The sequence below is a fragment of the Bidens hawaiensis genome, unplaced genomic scaffold (assembly GCF_021521415.1).
Source record: "Bidens hawaiensis isolate Kalapana, Puna unplaced genomic scaffold, B.hawaiensis_p1.1 tig00005195_1, whole genome shotgun sequence".
NCBI classification, from domain to species: Eukaryota; Viridiplantae; Streptophyta; class Magnoliopsida; order Asterales; family Asteraceae; genus Bidens; species Bidens hawaiensis.
Genome location: NW_027491335.1, coordinates 1,821,487 through 1,844,231, shown reverse-complemented (window position 1 = coordinate 1,844,231; position 22,745 = coordinate 1,821,487). Strand labels below are relative to the sequence as shown.

The window sequence follows — 22,745 nt, the reverse complement described above, 5'->3', positions numbered from 1 at the left end:
AATACCAAAACTACTCGGTACAAGACAAAAATTCAGTTAAATATCAGTACTAGTACAATAGAAATCTCAAAATATTAAAATATAAGTACCTAATACAATACCAATACCCGATGCATTTACTCATCCTATAGTATAAATGATATAAATTCAAGTTTTTAAAAAATGAAAGGTTTTATAGCATTTATTACGAGTAACAAATTGTCATTAATATTTTTCTTTTGTCTATAAATTTTTGGTTGAAATACGTAAGCATTGAAAGGTAAACTTAAAAAAGGGGTTTAATTGGGGCGTAGAAAGTTGCCGTTACACGTCTTCTTCTTCTTCTTCTTCTTCTTCTTCTTCATCGTGTTCGTTTGATCAAATTAACAAACCCTAGGTTAGGTGATGGGCACCATGTTCTCGAACAAGAAACTCAACACCAACGAATATGATTTCGACGTATCAGTTCCCGCCGAAAATCCTTCTAGATGGATGATATCTCCAACCGACAAGAAGTACAAATCTCATTCCGCTACCGATAAATATACTTTACTGCAATCACGTACGCATTATTATTATTATAAACCCTAACTTTTTCAATTTCAATTACACGTACACTGATTGCTATTGTTACTTTATGAATCGTGTGGACATGATGATGATAATGATGATTAACATATTCATGCTATTGATAATCAGTCTAATATCACTTCAATTGTTCAATTAGTTGTTAATCTAATTATTATTTATAGGAGGAATTATACTAAGTGTATTGATCTTCCTAATTGATAAACTGACTCAAGCATACTGAATTTAGGTGGCACAGTTTGTCCTCAAATGCATTGGTTCACACTCTAAACTGACCTAAGCATCTTGATTATTTGGTGGATTATTATGATACACATACATATGAAGAAGACTCTAGTTTAGATGAAGTATGTTTAAAATTAAACCATAAGTTATTATTGGCATCAGTTTGTCTTGAATTATGCAGGTTCACAATCTGAATAGAACTAGAAACCATATCTGTAAGAATCGATTATCTAATCTGAAATTGGTCATTATTATTGCTTAGTTTATGTTAATCAGACAATGTCTTTACAGTCAGCCACTTTTTATTGTTATTTTTTTTACTTCAGTGTGATAACTCTACCTATCTTTGAAATCATATGTGTGAGAATCGATTATCTAGTCTGAAATTGGTCATAATTATTGCTTACTTTATATTAATCAGACAATGTTTTTACAGTCAGCCGCTTTTTTCTTTATTTCAATGTGATAACTTCACCTATCTACTTTTTTCTCCATAGTTGCAGGAGGGATGGATACTAGAGGAAAGAAAATCATGAATGAAGCATTAGATGTTTATGAAGTTGGTGAGCGGGCGAATGAAAGGGTGCATCGATCAAATGCTGCTTTACAATCCAGTTCTTCAAACTTCAGTTCAAAGAATTTAATTCAATCTAAGTGTTCTGATTATTTTACGTCACATAAATCTGCCATTGGCAAGAAGGATTCGGACTGCAGCCAGCGGATTGACTTGACTGATGTATTTAGCATCTGAATTATTGTTTGTTTTTATTAACGGTCAAAAGACTATAGCATAGACTTGGAAGTTGGAATAATCTAACATTTATTTAATTTGTTTTCTGTTACAGACTGAGCTCGTTTCTATAATCTCAGATGAGGATAATGAGAACGCATCTACAATGTCTTCTGATGATTTTGCAGATGCTGAAGGTATTGTACTTTTGGATTTATATTAGGCATACTATGTATCTTATCTGGTGAATAATATTTCTAATACTGGTGATTGTTACTTGTTTAGGTTTATTAGGTGAAGAGGCTCTTGAGCATGAGATTACTTCTCAAGAAAAGGTAAGTGCATTTGTGTTCATTCTTAAAGTTGATGAAGAAATTAATAGGTTTTCTGGTAAAAACAAATGTTTTTATTTTGCTGTTTTTTCTTATGTTTGATTGGGCACTATGGCCTGTTGTGCCTTTGTGTTCACAGCTATCTTATACAGTGATGTGAATTATGAATCTGATTATTGTGATATGAAGCTGATTAGGTTTCCAACCATTCAAAACTAACCAAATAAGGGGGCCCTAGTTTATACTTGTTTAACTTACATGAAAGACTTCTCATTTTCCTTTCTCATTGTTTATACTTTTTTAGGATAAACAGATAATTGTTTGGATTATTAGTAATAATGTGTTTTAGATAAAATTGTTGATAAAAATTTATACCTGTTAGCATAGTGCCATGATGTTGATGATGAAAATTTGCAATAGGGGTGCTGATAATGATTTCAGAGGATGAGAATCATGAGATGACAGTTAGCTTTTAGGTTTAGCATATAATACAACCTTGTATTATGAAAGTTTATAGAAGGGGTTGATTGCTATTATAGTCTAATGCAGTTATCTTTAGCATGTTTTGGTCAATTTGCATATATCACATATATTTTTTCACTAGTAGTGACAAACCAGATATTTAACAAAACTCAACTCTTGTAAAATGTTGGAAGAGAGAGGATGGAATTAGAAATTCTGTTTGACCAGATTCCAGATACTGTTTGGTTGCACTTTCGGATGGAAGGAGTTTTTTTTAATGTTTGTTTTTCTGTTTTATATGATAATATCATATCTAAATATCTAATTGAAATTACCAAAATACCCATCACATGGTTGACATGTGATGGAGCTTAACAGCTGGATGCTAACGGCATTTAACCTGTAATGAAACTGCGATAGCAGGACTAGTATAATTTTTTTTAAGTTAACGGACCGCTTATGTATATATATTTTTTGACATGCTGTAGGGACAAAAGCATATTTTAAGATAGCTTTTAGCATTAAGTATCAGTTTGAGATAAACATAAGTTAGGATAAACATGAATTAGATATCAACTGGGTTTTGTTTCGTATGTATATATAATTATATAAGCATTTGTTTTTTTTCCATCAATCAATCGAAACAACGTAGCCTTTAGTTTTCTTAATTTTTTTATAAAATGGATTAGATTAGACTCTGGTTCTTAGCAATATTTTCTTTGCCTGCACTTATAAAATGGAAGTAGTGATTTTCGGATCTTTTTTTTCATTTTTGTGGGATTATGCAGGAATCCAGTGTTGTTGTCAACCCAGAGTGTGTTACATATGGAAGAAGCTGTTACGCGAATGCACAGCTGACTTTCTTTTGCAGTTCCATCAAGCTTGATGTTTCAGAGGAAGGGGCCACTGGTTGTTTTACTTTTGAATGGAAGACTGAAAATCTTATTAGTATTGAGTCACGATGGTTGGAATCTGTGAGTTTATAGCCTCAATTCTATGATTTTTTTTAGTTTATTTTTTTAGTACTTCTATGAATTTTGAAGTAACTATTATTTCTTATTTAGTTTATAAAAGCTGAGGTCTGCCTTCGTATCAAGTCGGAGCGCAGTCAAAAGCCAGGTATTCGCATCTTCAAGAATTTTTTTTGTATTGCTTTTAAAATACGTTATCTCAAGGATGTATGTGTTAAAACAAACATCCACTTATAGGTAACAAATGGTGTCAAGTTTCCATATGGTCTCTTAAATTTAAATTTAAAGAGTTTGGAATTGGAGTGTTTGTCTTATAATAACTGGCAGTTTTTGTTTTCTGGTATGAATTAATGATTTCTACATATTGATGTATTAAAAATTACTTAGTCAATGGTACCTGGTATACATGTTTGTATATTTCATTGGTTAATCAGTCCCCATACTAGAAATAATTCTTTTTTACTTTCTTGCATAGTTGCATGTGCACTTTTTAATGTAATGCAACAAACAGTAAAAAATTATCATTGCCACATGAATTGCTTGTTTTTTTAAAATTGCCTTATTATGCATGGCATGGAAAAATGGGAAGGCAACTTACTGTTCATGTAGTTGGATAATCAGATTGTTTTATATAAACTTGTTTATTTAAATATTCATTTAGGCTGACATTGAACGTTTGATATGTTACTACTCTATTTTTTTATGATAAATACTTAGTTTTTTTTCCTTAACTTTTATACAAGTTCATAATTTGTGAAACATGACAAAAGCTTCAGTGGTGTGGTGTACAAGTTAAAATGTACAAAGATTTTGTAATCACAAGGCACCATTTCTACTCTTTGTATTTTTGTCAGTCAACCCTCTTTTGGGTTCTTTGCAAGTATTCTTAGGCATCAGGTTTTGTTACTGGATGCCTCTCTGGAATAAGGATTATTTAGTGAATATGAAGGTTTGTATTTGGAATGATGTATGGGGATCTAATTTGAGGGAATTGATTTGATCATTTTTTACCTTTTCAGAATATTTGTGTATATATCATGTGTACGGCTGTATTCAGAGTGCACAGAAAGTTCATTTCAGTCTCTTAGCCAAAATAAGTTTCTAATTACATGTACGGTTTGTATATGTGATTAGCGTAAGGTAAAACCAGATGATCGGGATTCATGTAGGGTACCGTAAAATTTATGTCCAGCTTGATATGTATTGAGAGTTTTAAGTGTGATCTTGAGTGTCAGTTTTTTGTTACGGTACATGTGAGATGCTTTTGTAAACTATAATGTACATGGGATATCCAAAGGTTTAAAAAACAAAGTATACACTTTCTTTGCTAATTGGACAAAGGTATGTAGACAATAGTACATGAATCATTAATCTCTCCCAATTCTGAAGGACATGTCACACTTCACCTGGCATTCTGTTTTATGTTTTATGAGTAAGCGTTTAACAATATAATACCTCTTCTATTTTGTATTATTTATCTGAATTTCGGTTATGTTGGGTGTTATTTGTATTTTTGTGCGCATGCTGTAAAGCATGTGATTATTATTAGGAAACAAACAAATGTGTTGCCTCTTATAGCTTTGAATGTGTCTAGCTTTTTAATTTCTTATCCATGCATATACAATTAATTATAGTTGTAGGCCGTAACATGATTTCAAAGCAATATTGCAGGCATTTTGGAGGTGAAGTTGACTGTTATTGACTCTGGTTGGAGTAATACGCAAGATCTTATCAAATCTCTGGATGAACAATATAAGGAAAAATGGGATGTTGATCTTGAGTGAGTCATTTGCCCCCTTGTATGTATAAAATATTTTTTTACAAACTAGGATATCTTGGATTGTATGTGTGGGGCATAGCGTTAACCATATGTAAATTATTCTAGTCTTTATTCCACGTGGCTCATGAATTATAGATAATGTTGGATGTACATCATTAATGTGTGACGTAATTGTTTGCATGTATCTGGTAGTTGACTTTGTTTTGTTTTAACCGTTGTTTTACAGTTCATATGAGTTGTTTGAAGATATTACATATTTGGAAGGGGGTTGTGATTCTATAGCTATTTCTAAGAGAGACTTTCAGCTTCTGCAGCCCGAAAAGTTTTTAAATGATACCATTGTTGACTTCTATATTGAGTGAGTTATTTTCTACAACTTAATATTTTTGATAACAGAATGGGTAGGTTCGGTCAGTTGGGAAAGAATTTTTGCATTTTTTTTTCAACTTAATTAACAATTAATGTATTAATATGATTACATTTACTGTTATTATACTACCCCATTGTTATAATGATAATTAATTGTTTTTGGATAGAGCAATTTTTAAAATGCTAGGTGTTTGAAGTACACTATGGGTCAGACCTGTTTTGACTTTCAATTTCCAGCAAAATTTCTGAAGATTGTTTATTTACAGATATCTGAAGAAAATCAAACCTGCTGGAGCAAGAGTCCATTTCTTCAATAGCTTTTTCTTTAGAAAGCTGGCAGATTTTGATGATAATCAATCAAGATCTATTGACTTCAAAGAAGCTTTCCAAAGAGTTCGTAAGTGGACGAAGAAAGTGGATATTTTTCAAAAGGATTACATTTTTATTCCAGTAAACTTCAGGTGAGATTTTACCCAGCATTCAACTATATCAGTCATTGTCATCAAATGTCCCGCTTTGACTCGTGTACTAATAAATGGGTCCATGTGGGATGTCTTTTATATCACAGGTTGCACTGGAGTTTGATCATTATTTGCCATCCTGGTGAAGTAATGAATTTCACTGGTAATTCTTTATTTGACTGTGAACTTCATATTAATTTGAATATTTTGGCCCTTTTATTAATATAACTAACACTTGTGCAGATGATGAAATGGCGAATTCACTTAAAGTTCCATGCATTTTGCACATGGACTCTATTAAAGGAAGCCACAGAGGCCTTGAACAGTGTATCAAATGGTAAGCTTGAGCTACCTAGAATCTCTGCATGATAATATTATTTTGTGCATTTAGCTTAATATGCTTAATTACAGTTATCTGTGGGAAGAATGGAAGGAGAGGAATAGTCATGTCTCAGAAAATATTCCTGCAAAGTTCAAGGATTTGCGGTTTATTCGTCTCGAGGTAATTAATTTATATATTAAAAAACCATAGGAGTTTGTTTTTATTTTACCTTGTACTTTGGTTTTATTCAGGTACCACAGCAAGAGAATTCATATGACTGTGGGCTGTTTATGCTTCATTACATGGAACTTTTTTTGAAACAGGCTTCCAATGACTTCAACCCATTAAACACCTTTGTGAGTGATTTATGATGCATTCTGTTTTTGGGCCATTAAGCCAAACCGACTTAACAAAGGGATCTCTCTAGTTTCTAGGCTTGTAAACGAGCCGAACGGACACGAACAAGGCATGTTTGTGTTCGTTCGTTAGAAAAATAGGGTGCTCGTGTTTGTTCATTTGACTTTAACTGACAAGCGATCGAAAACGGACAATTAAACGAATGGAGTTTCTTGTTTGTGTTCGTTTGTTTAGTAAATGAGTGTGCTCATGTTTGTCTATGTCCGTTCGTTAATAGAATAAATGAATTGTTCACGAACATAAACAAACAGACGAGTAAACAAACATAGACGAATGAACATAACTGAGAAAACACTAATTAAAAGTAAACATGTACATTAATATGTTCGACCTAACAACTTGATAAAAGTTTTATTAAGTTGCTAGACTAAATTATAATTGCTGGTATTTTAATTTCATAAAGCGGGACTAAATTATAATGGGTCTATAACTTTTTAATGAATATGTAATCAAACGAACAAACGTAAACAAGCGTAAATGAGATTCACACTCATGTCTGTTCATTTTTAGGCAATGACTGCAAATAACAATAATGGCTGTTTTCAGATCAGTGCAGATTGGTTTTATCCTATGGAAGCTTCTTTAAAGCGGGCTCGTATCAAAAGATTAATATTTGAGCTTACCAAGAGTAATGGTCAGCAAGGTTCGTCACCTAAAGCGTCTTATGGGCTCAGGGATGAAGACGATGATGAAGAAGAAGCTGATGTTCAGATTCTCAATGAAGCATGTAACTCTAAGGAAACATTTGATAGTGCATCTGGTACTTGTGACAAATCAACAGATGTTGCACCATTAATGGTTGAATGTCTGAGAAGTGTCAACATGGATGCAAATATGGATGGTGACATCGATGGAGAATTGTCATTGGTTGCTGAGAATGAGCAGGAGAATCACGGGCAGATGGTTTTGTATGATCCCTCTATCTATGATCCCTCTGTCGTTGCCGTGTCGCCAACAAAGGTAGTCCTCCACTCGTTCATTTTACTCTAACTGTGATACCTAAGATAGTTATATTATATACTGGATTGCTCCAGTTTTTTTTCTAACTCAGTATATCCTTTGAAACACTAGGTACAAATGTGTTATGTATCTGTCCCACTTCTCTATTTGCCATTTGTTCTGTATTAAACACGGCTCTATGTATGTTTACATACATGTATGTATGCATGCATAAATGTATGTGTATATCAGGGCATGCTCTTTTTTAGAATAAATCTTATGTTGGGAAATGCAAGGACTGCATAAAGCACTTGTACCTAGTGCATTGATGATTTAATGAAATAGTGAGGTGGTGGTTGTGTAACCGTTTTTACATCGCATTTAAACTAAAATATACAAGTGCATTATGCTAGTTCTCAACGTATTCCTGATTTTGAAATGGATGTATGTTAGTGTGTGTGTGTATACTTATATGCATATACATTTTACTACCTGCCAAGACGCACAACTGACATTTTGCATTATTTAAACAGGAAACTGATGAAACAGAAGACTTTGCTGACCAACAGGTATCCATAGTTCCCGAGACTAACAAGATAAACCCGATTGTAAACTGTATTAACAAGTCGATGAATTCATTACAATTAAAGGAAAAGTCAGGGGGAGACAAGGATATGTTTGAATCTCATGTTGTTGAAGATTCTGATGATGATGTGAAAGAAACATGTTATGTAGAAGATTCTGGTTCAGACAATGATTCAGGTGACTTCTATATCTGTGACATCGATGCTTCTTCTTCGGGTTTCAAAAACGTTGAAGAAATTGTTTTTAAAGAAGAGACTTCCAAAAGAAGGCAGATGAGGCGTGTGGTTTCTGGTGCAAGAAAAAGACTTAGGAAAAGCTCATAGACGATATCATTTGTGTGGATTTTGGTTACTACAGAAGTCGCAGGTTGTTATGAAACCGACTTCTTTTCTTATGTAAATGAAAAATCTTCATGAAGGTTTATTTCTTCTTGAAATATATCGAAGTTGTGCGCTCTAAAAAGAGTTCTTATTTCCACATGAATTGATTGAATGTTTTATCTTGTGATTTAGTACTTGAGTTGGAATTGGAAGTCTTTTTTAGTTGAAGTTTGATTCGACTTAAATTGAGCAGTAAAGTTTTTTAGTCAGTCTCAAATAGAGCGTGAGTTGAGTTCGACTCACTTTTGTGCGTCTTTGAATAGAATACTAAGCTTTGAAGCTGAAGAAAAGGGTATGTTCATTTTGCTATAAAGGTGTTTGGCAAGCGTTAGTTTATCAAACCATTAGGTATTGGGTATAATTGTTAGTTTGTTAAAAGTTGACTGTTAAGTTATTGAGTTGAATATCACGAACATACAGTTGAACGAAAATTCATGTTTGTTCATTATGGAAACGTCATTGTTCATGGCTATGCGTATATTTCATAACAAACGAATGACATATACCGACATTTTAATTCTCATAGATCGGCATGATCAACTAAAATAAATATCAAGCTATCTATGTATTATTTAAAAATACAGACATAAAATATAAACATAGTTTTCCCAAGATAATTTCATAGGTGGAATGGATCCATAAATGATGGGAGTACGGGTACGGTTATGCTTGTGAAAGGGTTATATTTATAAGTGCATGATTGTGGGGTCCTGAATTAATTGAATTGTTCGAATAGTATAAGATTTGTGACGAATTCAAAAAGTATAAGATAGTTATGTGAGAATTTGATTGAAGTTCTAAGTTTTAGTTATAAACTAGTCATTAGAAAAAGACAAAAAAACTAGCCGTTAGGAAAAGACAAAAAAGACTAGCCGTTAGAAAATGACAAAAATAAACTAGATAGAAAAAAGACAATAAAAACTAGCCGTTAGGAAAAAGACCAAAAAACTAGCCGTTAGGAAAAAGAAAAAATATTTATTAGTTATATTTACTAGTTAATGTTTAATAGTTTTTTTTATTACTTGTTACTTGTTATTTGTTAATTTTTATTTATTATATATCAGTATTAAATTTATTTATCAATTTTATTTGCAACGATAGGATTTTTTTATATTAATTTGGAATGGGCCCATTAACCTTCACATCATACGCATTTTTGTGTTTGTTGTTACATGCTTCTCTAAGATGTATGTGTAATCCCAATGCATTCTTTTTTACATTTGCCCCACAAATGTGTGTCAAGGTGGACATGCGGAGGAGAAGAAGCCCGTGTTGCAGGTTGTGTTAGTATTGATTTTTAACAACTAAACAATGCTTATCAGGTTGTGTTATCACACACTGAAGAAACACTAACCGGACCCCTGGCAGATTACTGGTAACCTGGGGGTTAGATAGCTGTTTCCCACGAGGGGTTAGACCCAGAAAAGATGGTTCTTCTGATGACCTGCAAAACAGACACCGTGAGCTCATCACTGAGAGGGGGGGGGGGGGGGGTTCCTCCTTGTGACCACCATCCGGCGTGAGAATCAGACTAGATTGCTCTTTAAATATAAATGTATATTAAGAGATTGCTAGAGCAGATATCAGGTATAATATGATGATAATATGTTGAGATGAGATGATCATACCATTCGTGGTATTTATAGCCGGAGGTAGGTTTCCAAGGAGGTGTGGCCTGCTGAATAGTATTCCTGTTCAACCAACAGTGGCCTACGCACGTGCCATGCTGGTAGTTGGTGAGTAGGCAGCGGCTGATAGTGACCAGGCCTGCTGTGCACTATTCCTTTTTCACCAACTACAGGCTAGGCACGTGGTATGTCAGGAGTTGGTGAGTAGGTAGCGGCTAATAGTGACATACAGTACAAGAGCATGCTGCTCGCCATACTGTTGTCAATGAGCTGTCGTATCTTTGGACAGATCTTTTGCCCATACCTCGTCAGGTACAGTAAAAGATCCTCAGTATCGTACGGACTGGCTCATTTGGGCGGGAGTATTCCCCCTCCCGCCTTTGTGCGGGAATGTTCCCGGCTTGCTCATTCCTTCTTCAGGTGACTGCTGAATTATTATGAGAGTTAAGCCTTGTGCGTGTAGCCATGCTGCGCGGGTGGCCTTCCCTGATGGCCGGTATCCGTAACTGCGGGAACAGGCGGAGTACCTGAAAACCATTGGTAGGCGTTTCCTGCGGGGACAGCTTGCGTACCGCACGTGAGGACGTCACGTCTCTGAGCGTGGTGGGTCCTGCTGATCCAGTTGGTTTCTGCGCAGACGTTCCTTTAGTTTAGTCTTGCGGGTTCAACCGCGCAGACGTCCGTTAAGGAGTCTTGCGGGTTGAACTGCGCAGATGTCCCTTTTCAAGGTGAGTCTGTGGGTCCAACTGGGCTCTGCTGGGACCTACCTCTTCAAGTCCCCCCAGTCCAATGTTCTTCTCATAAATGTTTAATAAAGTGAGGTGAACTTTTGGACTTAAGCAAAGGGTTTTTGAAAAGGGTTTAGTTTTAAGGTTTTCCATGGGGATTCTTCCCACGGAAGTCCTAATGTCACGCAGAATTTCCCACTGTTCTGCTTGATCTTTGGGTATGATGCGGGTAGGTCTGTAACCTCCTCGCAAGTCAGGAGCGTTGAGTACCTCTTGTGTAGATTCTCCATGAGGTTTTGGTAGTTTTGAACATAGTGATCAATTATGTTAAAACCACCAATTCCATCTTGAAGTTTCAAACAATCTAGTTCTCGACGTTCCCGCTATGCGGGGATGTTATTCCCGTTTGCGCAAGCATGGCCCAGAAGATCCTTCTTGGTTTCATTTCCCTGCGGAGTGCTAGGTATGTGAAGGGTTTCGCCTTGACACTGTACCCGCACCCGTCTTATAGTTACTTTACTCCCAAGGTATTCCTGGCGTCAATTCCTTGCAGGTGCTAGGTATGTGAAGGGTTTTGCCTTAACACTGTACCCGCACCCGTCTTATAGTTACTTGGTTGCCGAGGTATTCCTGGCGTCAATTCCCTGCAGGTGCTAGGTATGTGAAGGGTTTTGCCTTAACACTGTACCCGCACCCGTCTTATAGTTACTTGGTTGCCAAGGTAAGGGGTATATTCCCGCTTACTTTTGAATCTTTGAGACTTGCGTTATAAACGTTATATGAATTGCGCATGCATATTTTAGTTTATTTTAGCAATTTTCCCAGTGTTTTGGATAAGTTAACCTTTGAACGTGACAGAATAGGTGTGAAGTTTTGCTTCCTTTCGTGATTGTGCGGGTAGGACCGTCACTTGAACTTAGTAGGATGGCTAAACTTTACCTATACCTGACCTGCGTGTAGGTTTTCCTCATCCTTTTTTGAAATTTCTAAGTGTTTAGGATAAGTTAACCTTTGAACGTGGTAGATAATAGGTGTGAAGTTTTGCTTCCTCTTTCGTGATTGTGCGGGTAGGACCGTCACTTGCACTTAGTAGGATGGCTAAACTTTACCTATATCTGACCTGCGTGTAGGTTTTCCTCATCCTTTTGTTAGAAATTCTGTTTTGAACCGTTCGACGCGCGGTTGTCAATAGGTTAGTGTTCAGTTTCCTTTATCATAATTCATGCGGATAGACCGGCACTTTCATTTAGTGGGATGACTGAACTTTTCCCCTTCAACTGACCTGCGTGAAGGTTTGCCGTTTTTTGGGTTTATGCGGGTTTTGCCGCCTTCCCCACGCAACGACTTTCCTCGTAATTATGCGGTGAAGACCGGCATATCCGTGTGGAAAGTTTACAAGTATAAAATCATCAGCGTCAATGTTCTAAAGAGAATCATTTCCATTAAAAGTGGCTCTGGGCCTTTTACAAATTTGGAATTGATCTACATGTAACACTTGCGTAATTGAGCTCCGTTCCATGTTCTTGGGACGGGAGTGCCATCGAGCCTTTCGAGCCGGTATGCGCCCTTTCCCAGCACTTGTTTGATAACGTACGGACCTTCCCAGACAGGAGTCAGCTTTCCTGGGCGATCTTGGTTCGAAGCCTCGTTGTTACGCAATATGTAGTCTCCTTCATTGAAGTTGCAGAGTTTTACCCGCGTGTTGTAGTACTTTTGCATTTGTCATTTGTAGTTCTCTTCACGCATTGCGGCTAAGTCTCTGCGTTCCTCGGTTAGCATAAGGTCTAACCGTCTTTCCGCATTATTGTCCTCTGGTTGAATCATGACCCTTGGTGAGGGTAAACCAATTTCGACCGGGACCATGGCTTTAGTGCCATAAGTGAGGCTGAACGGGGTTTCTCCCGTACTTGCCTTTTTCATCGTTCTGTGTGCCCAAAGTACGTGTGGAACTTCGTCCACCCAGCCGGATCTATGTTTCAATAGTCTTCTCTTTATGCCGTCGACGATGCTCCTATTTGCTCTTTCCACCTCACCATTACCCTGCGGGTGCGCCACCGAGGTAAATGTGTGGGTGATTTGAAGTTCTTTAAGCCACTGTTGTAGCTTATTGTCAGCAAAGTTGGTGCCGTTATCGCTCACCAAATTCTGTGGGAGCCCGAAACGACAAATGATAAATTCCCAAATGAATTTCTTGATATGTTTTGCGGTCGTTTGGGCTAAGGGTTTTGCTTCTATCCACTTGGTGAAGTAGTCGATGGCGACCACTAGAAACTGGACGTTCCCTGCTGCTGTGGGAAATGGGCCAGTCACGTCGATGGCCCACTTCTGAAATGGCCATGCAGAGGTGACTGGAACAAGTTCATTCTTTGGGCGATGCGTGTTGGGTGCGTAGAGCTGACAAGACCTGCATTTTCTGATGTACGCCAGCGCATCCGTATGCATCCCCGGCCAAAAGTATCCCGCGTTGTTTAGCTTAGCTACAACTGCGCGTGGACCTGCATGTATCCCACAGATGCCTTCGTGTACTTCCCTTAGGAGGTAGTTCGCATCTTGGTCGTCAACGCATCTGAGGAGGGGGCCAAGAAAGTTACGTCTGTAAAGGACGTCATCAATGAGTTGATAGTTCAGTGCTTTACAGCGTAGTTTCCTTGCCTGTGTTTTTGACTCTGGTAGTATGCCCGCCGCAAGGTAATTTATTATTGGTGTCATCCACGTTTCTGTGCCGGTTTGGATGACACAGATTTCCTTGTGTGGGACTGATGGTGCTCCCAGGAGTTCAATGCGGATGTCATTTCCCAAGTGAGTGAAAGCTAATGACGCAAGCTTGCTTAACGCATCCGCAGATTTGTTTTCACTACGCTTGACGTGTATGACTTTACAATCATTAAAATCGCGCATGAGGGTTTTTGCTTGAGCGAGGTACAGGGCCATTGTGTCGTTCACGGCCGTGTACGTCCCGTTTATCTGATTGGCAACTAACATGGAATCCACATGGGCTTCCAAGTTCTTTACTCCCATTTTACGCGCAATCCTTAACCCGGCCAAGAATGCTTCATACTCAGCTTCGTTATTCGTACTTGGAAAGTCCAGTCGAATAGCGTAAGTGTATTCTTGGCCTGTTGGGTTGGTAAGTTTTAACCCTGCGCCTGAGCCCTCGCTGCTGGCCGCTCCATCGGTGTAAAGTCGCCAGACTTCATCGATGTCAAGTGCTGGAGAGGGCTGAGCCTCGTCCTGGCACTCTTTCTCCCGCGATGCGGGGACTTCGGCAATAAAGTCGGCCAAGACCTGGCCTTTTATAGCTGGCCTTGGCTTGTATTTTATCGCGTATTCTCCCAATTCTATTGCCCATTTGGCTAGGCGTCCCGAAAGTTCGGGTTTGCCTAAAACGTTTGCAAGTTTGAAGTTGGTGAGAATAGTAATTGGGTGACCTTGTAAATATCGTCTTAGCCTGCGTGAAGCCTGTACAAGTGCTAAGACTAATTTTTCCAGGGTAGAGTACCGAGTTTCGACGTCTGTTAGGAGACGGCTAACATAGTAGATTGGCATCTGGATGCCTTTTCGCTCGACTAACAGGACGGCCCCGGTCGCTCTATCTGTGGCAGAGAGGTATAGGATTAATTCCTCTCCCGCTTCTGGTGCTGTGAGCGTTGGGAGTTCGATCAAACGTGACCGAATTTCCTGAAAAGCTGCTTCCGCTTCTGGTGTCCAGCGGAAGTGCGTTTTCTTTAGACAGTTTCTCAGCGTCGACACGAATGGGAACGACCTATCCGCATGATTTGCCAAGAAGCGGTTAAGTGCAACTAGGCGTCCGTTCAGTGTCTGAGCTTGTTTGATGGTGGTAGGTGATTCCATTTTAATAATGGCTTTGACCTTTTCAGGGTTCGCTCTGAAGCCATCTTTTGTAACGATGACTCCTAAGGACTTCCCTTCTTCCATCCCAAAGGAACACTTGCTCGGGTTGAGCTTCATGTTTATCCTTCTGAGTGTGTTGAATGTTTCTTCGATGTCTTTCAACATCGCTTCTGGGTTAAGGCTTTTAATGACCAGGTCATCCATGTATACTTCCAAGTTTCTCCCAATTTGGGCATGAAACTCTTTGTCCATCAGGCGCTGGTATGTGGACCCGGCATTCTTAAGTCCGAATGGCATCATTTGATAACAGAATGTGCCATCGGGCGTCCGAAATGCGGTTTTGTCCTGATCGTCAACGGCCATGTGGATTTGATGGTATCCTTTATACGCATCAAGGAAGCATTTAAGGCGAAACGGTGATAACGAATCTACCTTAAGATCAATTTCGGGTAACGGGTAACAATCTTTGGGGCATGCTTTGTTCAAGTCTTTGAAATCTATGCACATGCGCCATTGCTTGTTAGACTTTGGTACCATAACGGGATTTGCAACCCAAGTTTGATATCTGCTAACGCGTACGATGCCCGCGTCAAGGAGTTCCTTGACTTGGGTTCTACACGCGTTAGCTTGTTCCGCCCCCATTACTCTACGCTTTTGTATGACCGGCGTAAAAGCCTGGTCACACTTGAGCTTATGTTCTGCTTTACTTCGAGGTACACCAGTCATGTCTGCTGGTTTCCATGCGAAGATGTCAGCGTTTTTTTGTAGTAAGCGTTTAAGTAATGTGCGCGTAGGATCAGTTATTGTTGGGCCAATGGTAACCGCCTGGTCGGGGTATTTTCCATTAAAAGCCCATTCTTCTGGTTCGGTGATGGTGGGTTTAGCCATCTTTGGTTTGGGTGTTGATGAGACAGATGCGATGCATACCTGGGTAATACCGGTGACCATCGCCACGCCCTCAGCTGTTGGCCATCCCATCATGCCGTGGACTGAAGATACTACGGCGTTGAATCTTGCCATCCCGTCTCTCCCGAAGAGAATGTCGTACGTGTGGTGTGGCTTCCTCATTACGACAAAGTCTACATCCTCTGTGCGGGAGAGTTTTCCGTCTGTGAGAGTGACGGGGAAAGATATGATGCCCAGAGGGGTGTTTGTGCTGCCGTCGAACCCTTCCATCGAGGCGTAGACCGTTTCCAAGTGTTCCTTGTCTTCATCATCTAACTTGTCGAAGAACTGCCTGTACATAACTGTTGACGAGGCACCGTTGTCAACAAGAGTGCGGGAAGTGATGTAGTGTCCCAGCTGGCTTTTGATGACGATAAGGCCTTCTTTGCTGGGTCCTCCTGGCACTCGCGGGAAGCGCACCTCAGCTTCTTTCCATGCGCATGGTTCTGTCGTCTGTCTTTTTCTTCCTCTGATGTTACCACGAACCATGTGAATGCTGATGTCAACGGGCTTTCGTCCGTTGCTTTTGTATCGGTTGTCATTCTGCCCTCTATTTCTGATTGATGCCACCAGGTGTGTAAGTTTGCCTTCCTTGACGAATGTTTCGATAATATTCCTTAGAGATAAACACTTCTCAGTGGTGTGACCCTTTGTGCCGTGGAAGTCACAGTATTTGCTCTGGTCCGCGTCAGGTCGTTATCGGACCGTTGGAGCTTTAGGCCATGGGAGTTTCTCAGTGGCAAATATCTCCGTGACGCTTTTGGTGAGGGGCGTCCACCTGGTGTGTTGGCCTGATGGGTGTGTATTATCCCTTCCGCCTAATAGGGAGCGAGAGCTGGATGAGGTGTCAAAGTTTACCCTTGACTGCCATATGCTTGGCTTCCTCCTTTTGTTTTGCCAGGCGGACTGGACGCTGTTTTCTCTAGTCCCCTGCGTGTAGAAGTTTGTAGTGTGGGGCAGATTCCCACCCAGTTGCTTCTCCGTTTCGGCAAAGCGCTTGGCTGCCGTCATGATGGCATCCCATGTGGGTGGCTTGCCATCTTTTCCCGTCAACGTGCGGATAAGTTCTGGGTATTCGGCGCCCTGGATGAAAGCGGCGCGAACAAGGTCTTCGCTTATAACGCCCAGACTCAGCTTTTTCGAGTTAAAGCGAGTGATGAAGTCTAGTAAAGGTTCATCCTTATCTCTAACGCAGTTGAGGATCGTCCACTGTTCTTCAATATACTTCCTCTGTTGACTGAAGTGTTGGCTGAACTTGTGTTGGAAGTCCGCCCAATCATAAATGTGGTGGACCGGTAAACGGTCAAACCACGCTCTAGCCGCTCCAACCAGTGTCATCTGGAACATATAACACCACGTGGGTTCCGTCCAGCTGCTGACGGTTGCCCCCGCTATGAATCTGTTCAGGTGATCATCTGGGTCGGATATACCATCATAGGTGCCGATGTTGGGCATCTGCTTGGCACTTTTTGGGGCGATTGCTTCCGCAATGTCCCTTGCAAACTTGGATGTTCCCGCGTTTGCAGCAGTTGGTCTGAAGGTTTTGGAGAAGTCACGTGGGTTTCCCCCCGCGTTTCTTTGTTTGAAGGTTTCTCCGAAATTCCTTCTCGTTTGGAAGTCCGTTTCCTTACGCTTCCCTTTCGCCCTAAGGCGAGGGTTTGCGTCGGTGTCGGATTCCTCCTGATCATCGTCCGAGGACTCGCACTCACTGCTCATGTTGAGCTGTTGGCGAGTGCTTCCAAATTCGTCAGCCTGTTGGACGGAACGTAAGCGTTCGTCCAACTCAGCTTGGAATTCCTTCTGACGTGCCTCCGCCCACGCTTTAACTTGTTCAAGTGTTTGGCGGGGGAGTCTCGTCTGCTGTCTTTCCACCTGGGTATTATTGAATCCCAGGGGATGGTTGTTTACTGCACTTGCCCCAGCTTGGGTAACTGGGGTAGTGTTCGTAAAATTTACTGCACTTGCCCCGGCTTGGGTAACCGGGGTAGTGTTCGTAAAATTTGTGTGCTCGCCGGTGTTCCCCCCAGTAGCTGGGGTTGTGGTTACCGGGGCTTCCTGGTAACTCGTTGGCCTTGGGACCGGAGTAACGTTAACCATCTTTCCAGAAGTTTGAAAAAACTGGAGAAAAATGAAGTTCTAGCTTTTATGCACGGATGGCGCCAATGAAGAAACACTAACCGGACCCCTGGCAGATTACTGGTAACCTGGGGGTTAGATAGCTGTTTCCCACGAGGGGTTAGACCCAGAAAAGATGGTTCTTCTGATGACCTGCAAAACAGACACCGTGAGCTCGTCACTGAGAAGGGGGGGGTTTCCTCCTTGTGACCACCCTCCGGCGTGAGAATCAGACTAGATTGCTCTTTAAATATAAATGTATATTAAGAGATTGCTAGAGCAGATATCAGGTATAATATGATGATAATATGTTGAGATGAGATGATCATACCATTCGTGGTATTTATAGCCGGAGGTAGGTTTCCAAGGAGGTGTGGCCTGCTGAATAGTATTCCTGTTCAACCAACAGTGGCCTACGCACGTGCCATGCTGGTAGTTGGTGAGTAGGCAGCGGCTGATAGTGACCAGGCCTGCTGTGCACTATTCCTTTTTCACCAACTACAGGCTAGGCACGTGGTATGTCAGGAGTTGGTGAGTAGGTAGCGGCTAATAGTGACATACAGTACAAGAGCATGCTGCTCGCCATACTGTTGTCAATGAGCTGTCGTATCTTTGGACAGATCTTTTGCCCATACCTCGTCAGGTACAGTAAAAGATCCTCAGTATCGTACGGACTGGCTCATTTGGGCGGGAGTATTCCCCCTCCCGCCTTTGTGCGGGAATGTTCCCGGCTTGCTCATTCCTTCTTCAGGTGACTGCTGAATTATTATGAGAGTTAAGCCTTGTGCGTGTAGCCATGCTGCGCGGGTGGCCTTCCCTGATGGCCGGTATCCGTAACTGCGGGAACAGGCGGAGTACCTGAAAACCATTGGTAGGCGTTTCCTGCGGGGACAGCTTGCGTACCGCACGTGAGGACGTCACGTCTCTGAGCGTGGTGGGTCCTGCTGATCCAGTTGGTTTCTGCGCAGACGTTCCTTTAGTTTAGTCTTGCGGGTTCAACCGCGCAGACGTCCGTTAAGGAGTCTTGCGGGTTGAACTGCGCAGACGTCCCTTTTCAAGGTGAGTCTGTGGGTCCAACTGGGCTCTGCTGGGACCTACCTCTTCAACACAAAATAAAAATAGAATATTCAAAAAGGTAGCATACATTAAAATATTCTTGTATATTACAAAAGGAATTAAGCATTGTTTCTGATTTCAACGTAGATGAAGAGTTAAGATTTGATAAAACAAATGATGACATGACATCAAACATATAAGAATTATAAAATTTGGTGTGGTTTGCTAAAAAACTCCAAGATTACAAAGTTTGACAAACACCAAATGATACAATTTGACAAAGAATCACTCTACCATATTATATGTTCTAACACCTCTGCAACATGTTTTCTAGCATTCTAGTTAACTCAACATCCTTTCCATACTCTTCCATCTGCTTGGATGCTGTTTTCATTTGAACTACCAATTCATCCTTATGTAATGTCATCCTTTTAAGTTCTTCACATAAAGCTTGGTTTTGAGACTCTTAGATTACTCACTAGATTCACCAGATGCGTTTTTTCATCAACAAGATTTGTGTTCTCTAACTTGTTGACTTGCAGCAACTCTTCTAGTTCTTCAGCTCGCTGAGTTGACTTCAACAAAGACTCATCTTTGACTTTGACTTTCTCAAATAAACCGGAGAGTTCATTCTCGAGTTTCTGTTTCTCTTCAAAGATCATTGAAGCGTTCTTCTTCTCTTTCATAAGTTGTTCTATCCTCCGGTTTTGATCCGCGAGACTATTCACCAAACGTGTATTCTCGTCAATCAGATTTTTGATTTCTAACTTGTTGACTCGGAGCAAATCTTCTAGCTCTTCCACTTGTTTAGTTGACTTTAACAAAGACTCGTCTTTGACTTTGACTTTCTCACATAAACCGGATAATTCATTCTCCACTTTCTGTTTCTCTTTCATAAGTTCTTCTATCCTCCGGTTTTGATCCTCGAGACTATTCACCAAACGAGTATTCTCATCCATCAGATTATCAGTTTCTAATTTGTTGACTCGCAGAAAATCTGCTAATGCTTCTGCTTGTTGAGTTGACTTCAGCAAAGACTCTTCTTTGACTTTGACTTTCTCACATAAACTGGATAATTCATTCTCCACTTTCTGCTTTTTTTCAGAGATCAATGTCATCTCGTTCATAAGTTCTTCTATCCTCTGATTTTGAGCCTCGAGATTACTCACCAAACGCATATTCTCATCTTTTAGATTTTCGGTTTCTAATTTGTTGACTCGCAGCAAGTCTTCTGCTCGTTGAGTAGACTTCAACAAAGACTCGTCTTTGACTTTGATTTTCTCATATAAACCGGATAATTCATTCTCTAGTTTCTGCTTTTCTTCAAGTATCATTAAAGCATCTGTCTTTTCTTTCAAAAGTTCTTCTATCCTCCCGTTTTGAGCCTCAATATTATTCACCAAACACGTATTCTCATTCACCAGATCTTTCGTTTGTAATCTGTTGACTCGCAGCAACTCTTCCAGTTCATCTGCTCGATTAGTTAACTTCAACAAGCATTCATCTTTGACTTTGTCTTTCTCGCACAAACAAGAAAACTCATTCTCCAATTCTCCTATCTTCTTCTTTTTCTCTTCTACAACCATTAAAAGTCGCTTTATGCTGCTTTCTTTTTCTTCAATAATTTCTAAATTCTTTCCTTTCTCCTTTTTTTCGGCTTCTGTTCTTTCTGTAACCAATGTTTGCAGCAAAACAAGTTTTTGCTGCAAATCAACAAGATTTTCATTTTGCTCATTTACTTTACGTAACAGTCTCTGATTCTTCGTTTCAATATCCACATTCTTGCTTTCAACAAACAGTTTCCCTTTCTCCAATTCAACTAATTTCCGTGATAAAACATCTGAACTACTTTCACCATCATGATTTTGAGAATTTTCCTTTTGCTTTCTGGATGGTTCAGCAAGCACTCGCTGTTTCAAACCATCAATTAACTCAACTTTCTTCACCAATTCCTCTTGTAGATGTAATATCATATCTTCATTTTCTTTGATTTTTTGCTCCAACCTTGTATAAGTTTCTGAAAACTGTGTCTTCAATACAAGAACTATTGTCGTCATTTCTTCATTTTGAACTTCTTGCAAGGAATAACACGATTTCAACTCCTCTTCTGGTTGCTTAACTTGTTTAACTTGACCTTTCACTTCGGTTGAATAATAATCTATCTCTTTTCTTAACTTTTCTAACTCAGATTGCATTTCGACTTCTCGTTTTAATCTCTCACTACACTTTTTATGCACTTGTTCCAAACTATTGTATTTCTTTTGAAGCTTCTTCAACGAACCAGCATTCCCGCTGTTAATTTGAGATTCTTGAAACTCTTTAACAGATGCAGTCAGATCCTTATTCTCCAGTTCCAAACACTCCAATTTATATCTCATTTCTTTGGATAACGAGTCTTTTGCAGCCAAACTGTCTCTTAAGTTTGCAACCTCTTCGTCCCGTTTAAGAGACAGTTTTTCAATCGTCATCTTTGCGTCATTACACTCGTAGAAAACATTATCAAAACAAGATTTGAATTCTGAAATCTCGACTTCCAACAGCTTCTTGGTGCTTTCTTCATGTGCTAAAGCTTGGTTGCATATTGTCAGTTGAGTCTGAAGGTTTTCGGATGTTCTTGTTTGGGAATCAAGACTGGTTTGAAGTGAGCAAATCTCGTTTAGCAATAATGATTTTTCATTCTCCCATTCGGTTTTACTGAACTTGAAATTATCTTGAAGCTGTTTATGCGCTTCTTCAAGATGTTGAAACTGTTCGTTTTTCCACTTTAACTGATCTTGAACATCTATATATTCTTCTTCGAGTTTGCTTATCACCTAGCCTCGTTGGATCAGATCCTTGGTCGTCTGAGCTTTGTTAGAAAGTTCTAGAACTTTCTTATCTTTGAGTGATATAGCTTTCTTGAGATCTTCAATCTCCACGTTGCTGGAGTCAACTTTTGATTGCAAAGATTCAGAAACTGTTTTTGCTTCTTCTAAAGCCAAGACAAGCTCTTTGTTTTCGCCCTCAAATTTTTGAACTTTTTCTGCATATTCATACCGAAGCTTTTCATGTGCAGAATTTAGGTGTTTGAAAGCCGATTCTTTTTCTTGGAAGCTTGATTTGAGGTCTTGGAGGTGTTGACCGAGTGTAGATAACTCCTCAGACTTGGTACTCAGTTCTTGGGCTTGTTTCTCATATTGCAATTTTGCTTCTCGAACTTTGGTATTCAGTTCATCTTGAGCTCGTTTCAAGTTCTTACACAACTCTGCCTTGATTTGAAGTTCTTCTTCAAGTTTTTCTTTGTGTGCGTTAACTTCTTCTAGTTCTTCAAGAACATTCATTCCTATAGCATTTGTCATTGTGTGCGTAGTGACGAATCTCAAGGTTTCCTGTTTGATTATAACATAAGAGACCACCAATAGTCAGTCAATTACATAACTATAGCCAACTATGAACATTCAGAAATTAAAAATGATGGCTTGCTAGTCGTCAAAAGTATGCTGTCACTGATGCTCAAAGATATATACAATATTCTTTAGAAAACTTGCAGGGCTCATTTTGATTTATGTTACATTCTACATCTGTAGAAACTTAACATTATTATTTATAATCAAACACAATTATGAAAGTACAAATTAGCTCCCTCTATGCATCTTAACATCCATATTAACTAATTCAAATATATCCCAAAGTGAATACAATTCATTCATCTGACAATTAATGAAACCTTGTCTATTTAACATCAAAATCAAACATAACACCCACCTCCCAACCAATTACCAGCCACCACGTCACAGTCACAGCCGGAACCCGCCCATACCCGCTGCCACCGGTGGCAGTGTTCCCGCTTACCGGTCTCTATCTCCTCACCACACTCAAACTTTCTTTTTGAGTATTACTGA

At 39.6% G+C, this 22,745-nt stretch overlaps 1 protein-coding gene and 1 pseudogene across 2 annotated transcripts; one reads left to right on the top strand and one right to left on the bottom strand.

The window, feature by feature from the left end:
- Positions 1–265: 265 nt before the first annotated feature.
- Positions 266–8,990, top strand: LOC143629501 (putative ubiquitin-like-specific protease 2B). 2 transcript variants are annotated; one of them, XM_077098770.1, is made up of 16 exons: positions 266–541; positions 1,290–1,528; positions 1,638–1,719; positions 1,808–1,857; positions 3,105–3,290; positions 3,381–3,435; positions 4,959–5,067; positions 5,294–5,425; positions 5,703–5,897; positions 6,005–6,060; positions 6,141–6,234; positions 6,309–6,399; positions 6,471–6,575; positions 7,183–7,596; positions 8,109–8,144; positions 8,226–8,990. In XM_077098770.1, exons 1-16 carry the CDS (start codon positions 385–387, stop codon positions 8,481–8,483), a joined length of 2,259 nt encoding a protein of 752 aa, XP_076954885.1. In that variant the 5' UTR covers positions 266–384; the 3' UTR covers positions 8,484–8,990. The 2 variants fall into 2 exon arrangements, with proteins under 2 accessions (XP_076954885.1, XP_076954884.1); XM_077098769.1 differs by having other exon boundaries at positions 8,109–8,981.
- A 10,314-nt stretch (positions 8,991–19,304) lies between these two features.
- LOC143629390 (uncharacterized) lies at positions 19,305–22,343 on the bottom strand (annotated as a pseudogene).
- Positions 22,344–22,745: the final 402 nt, after the last annotated feature.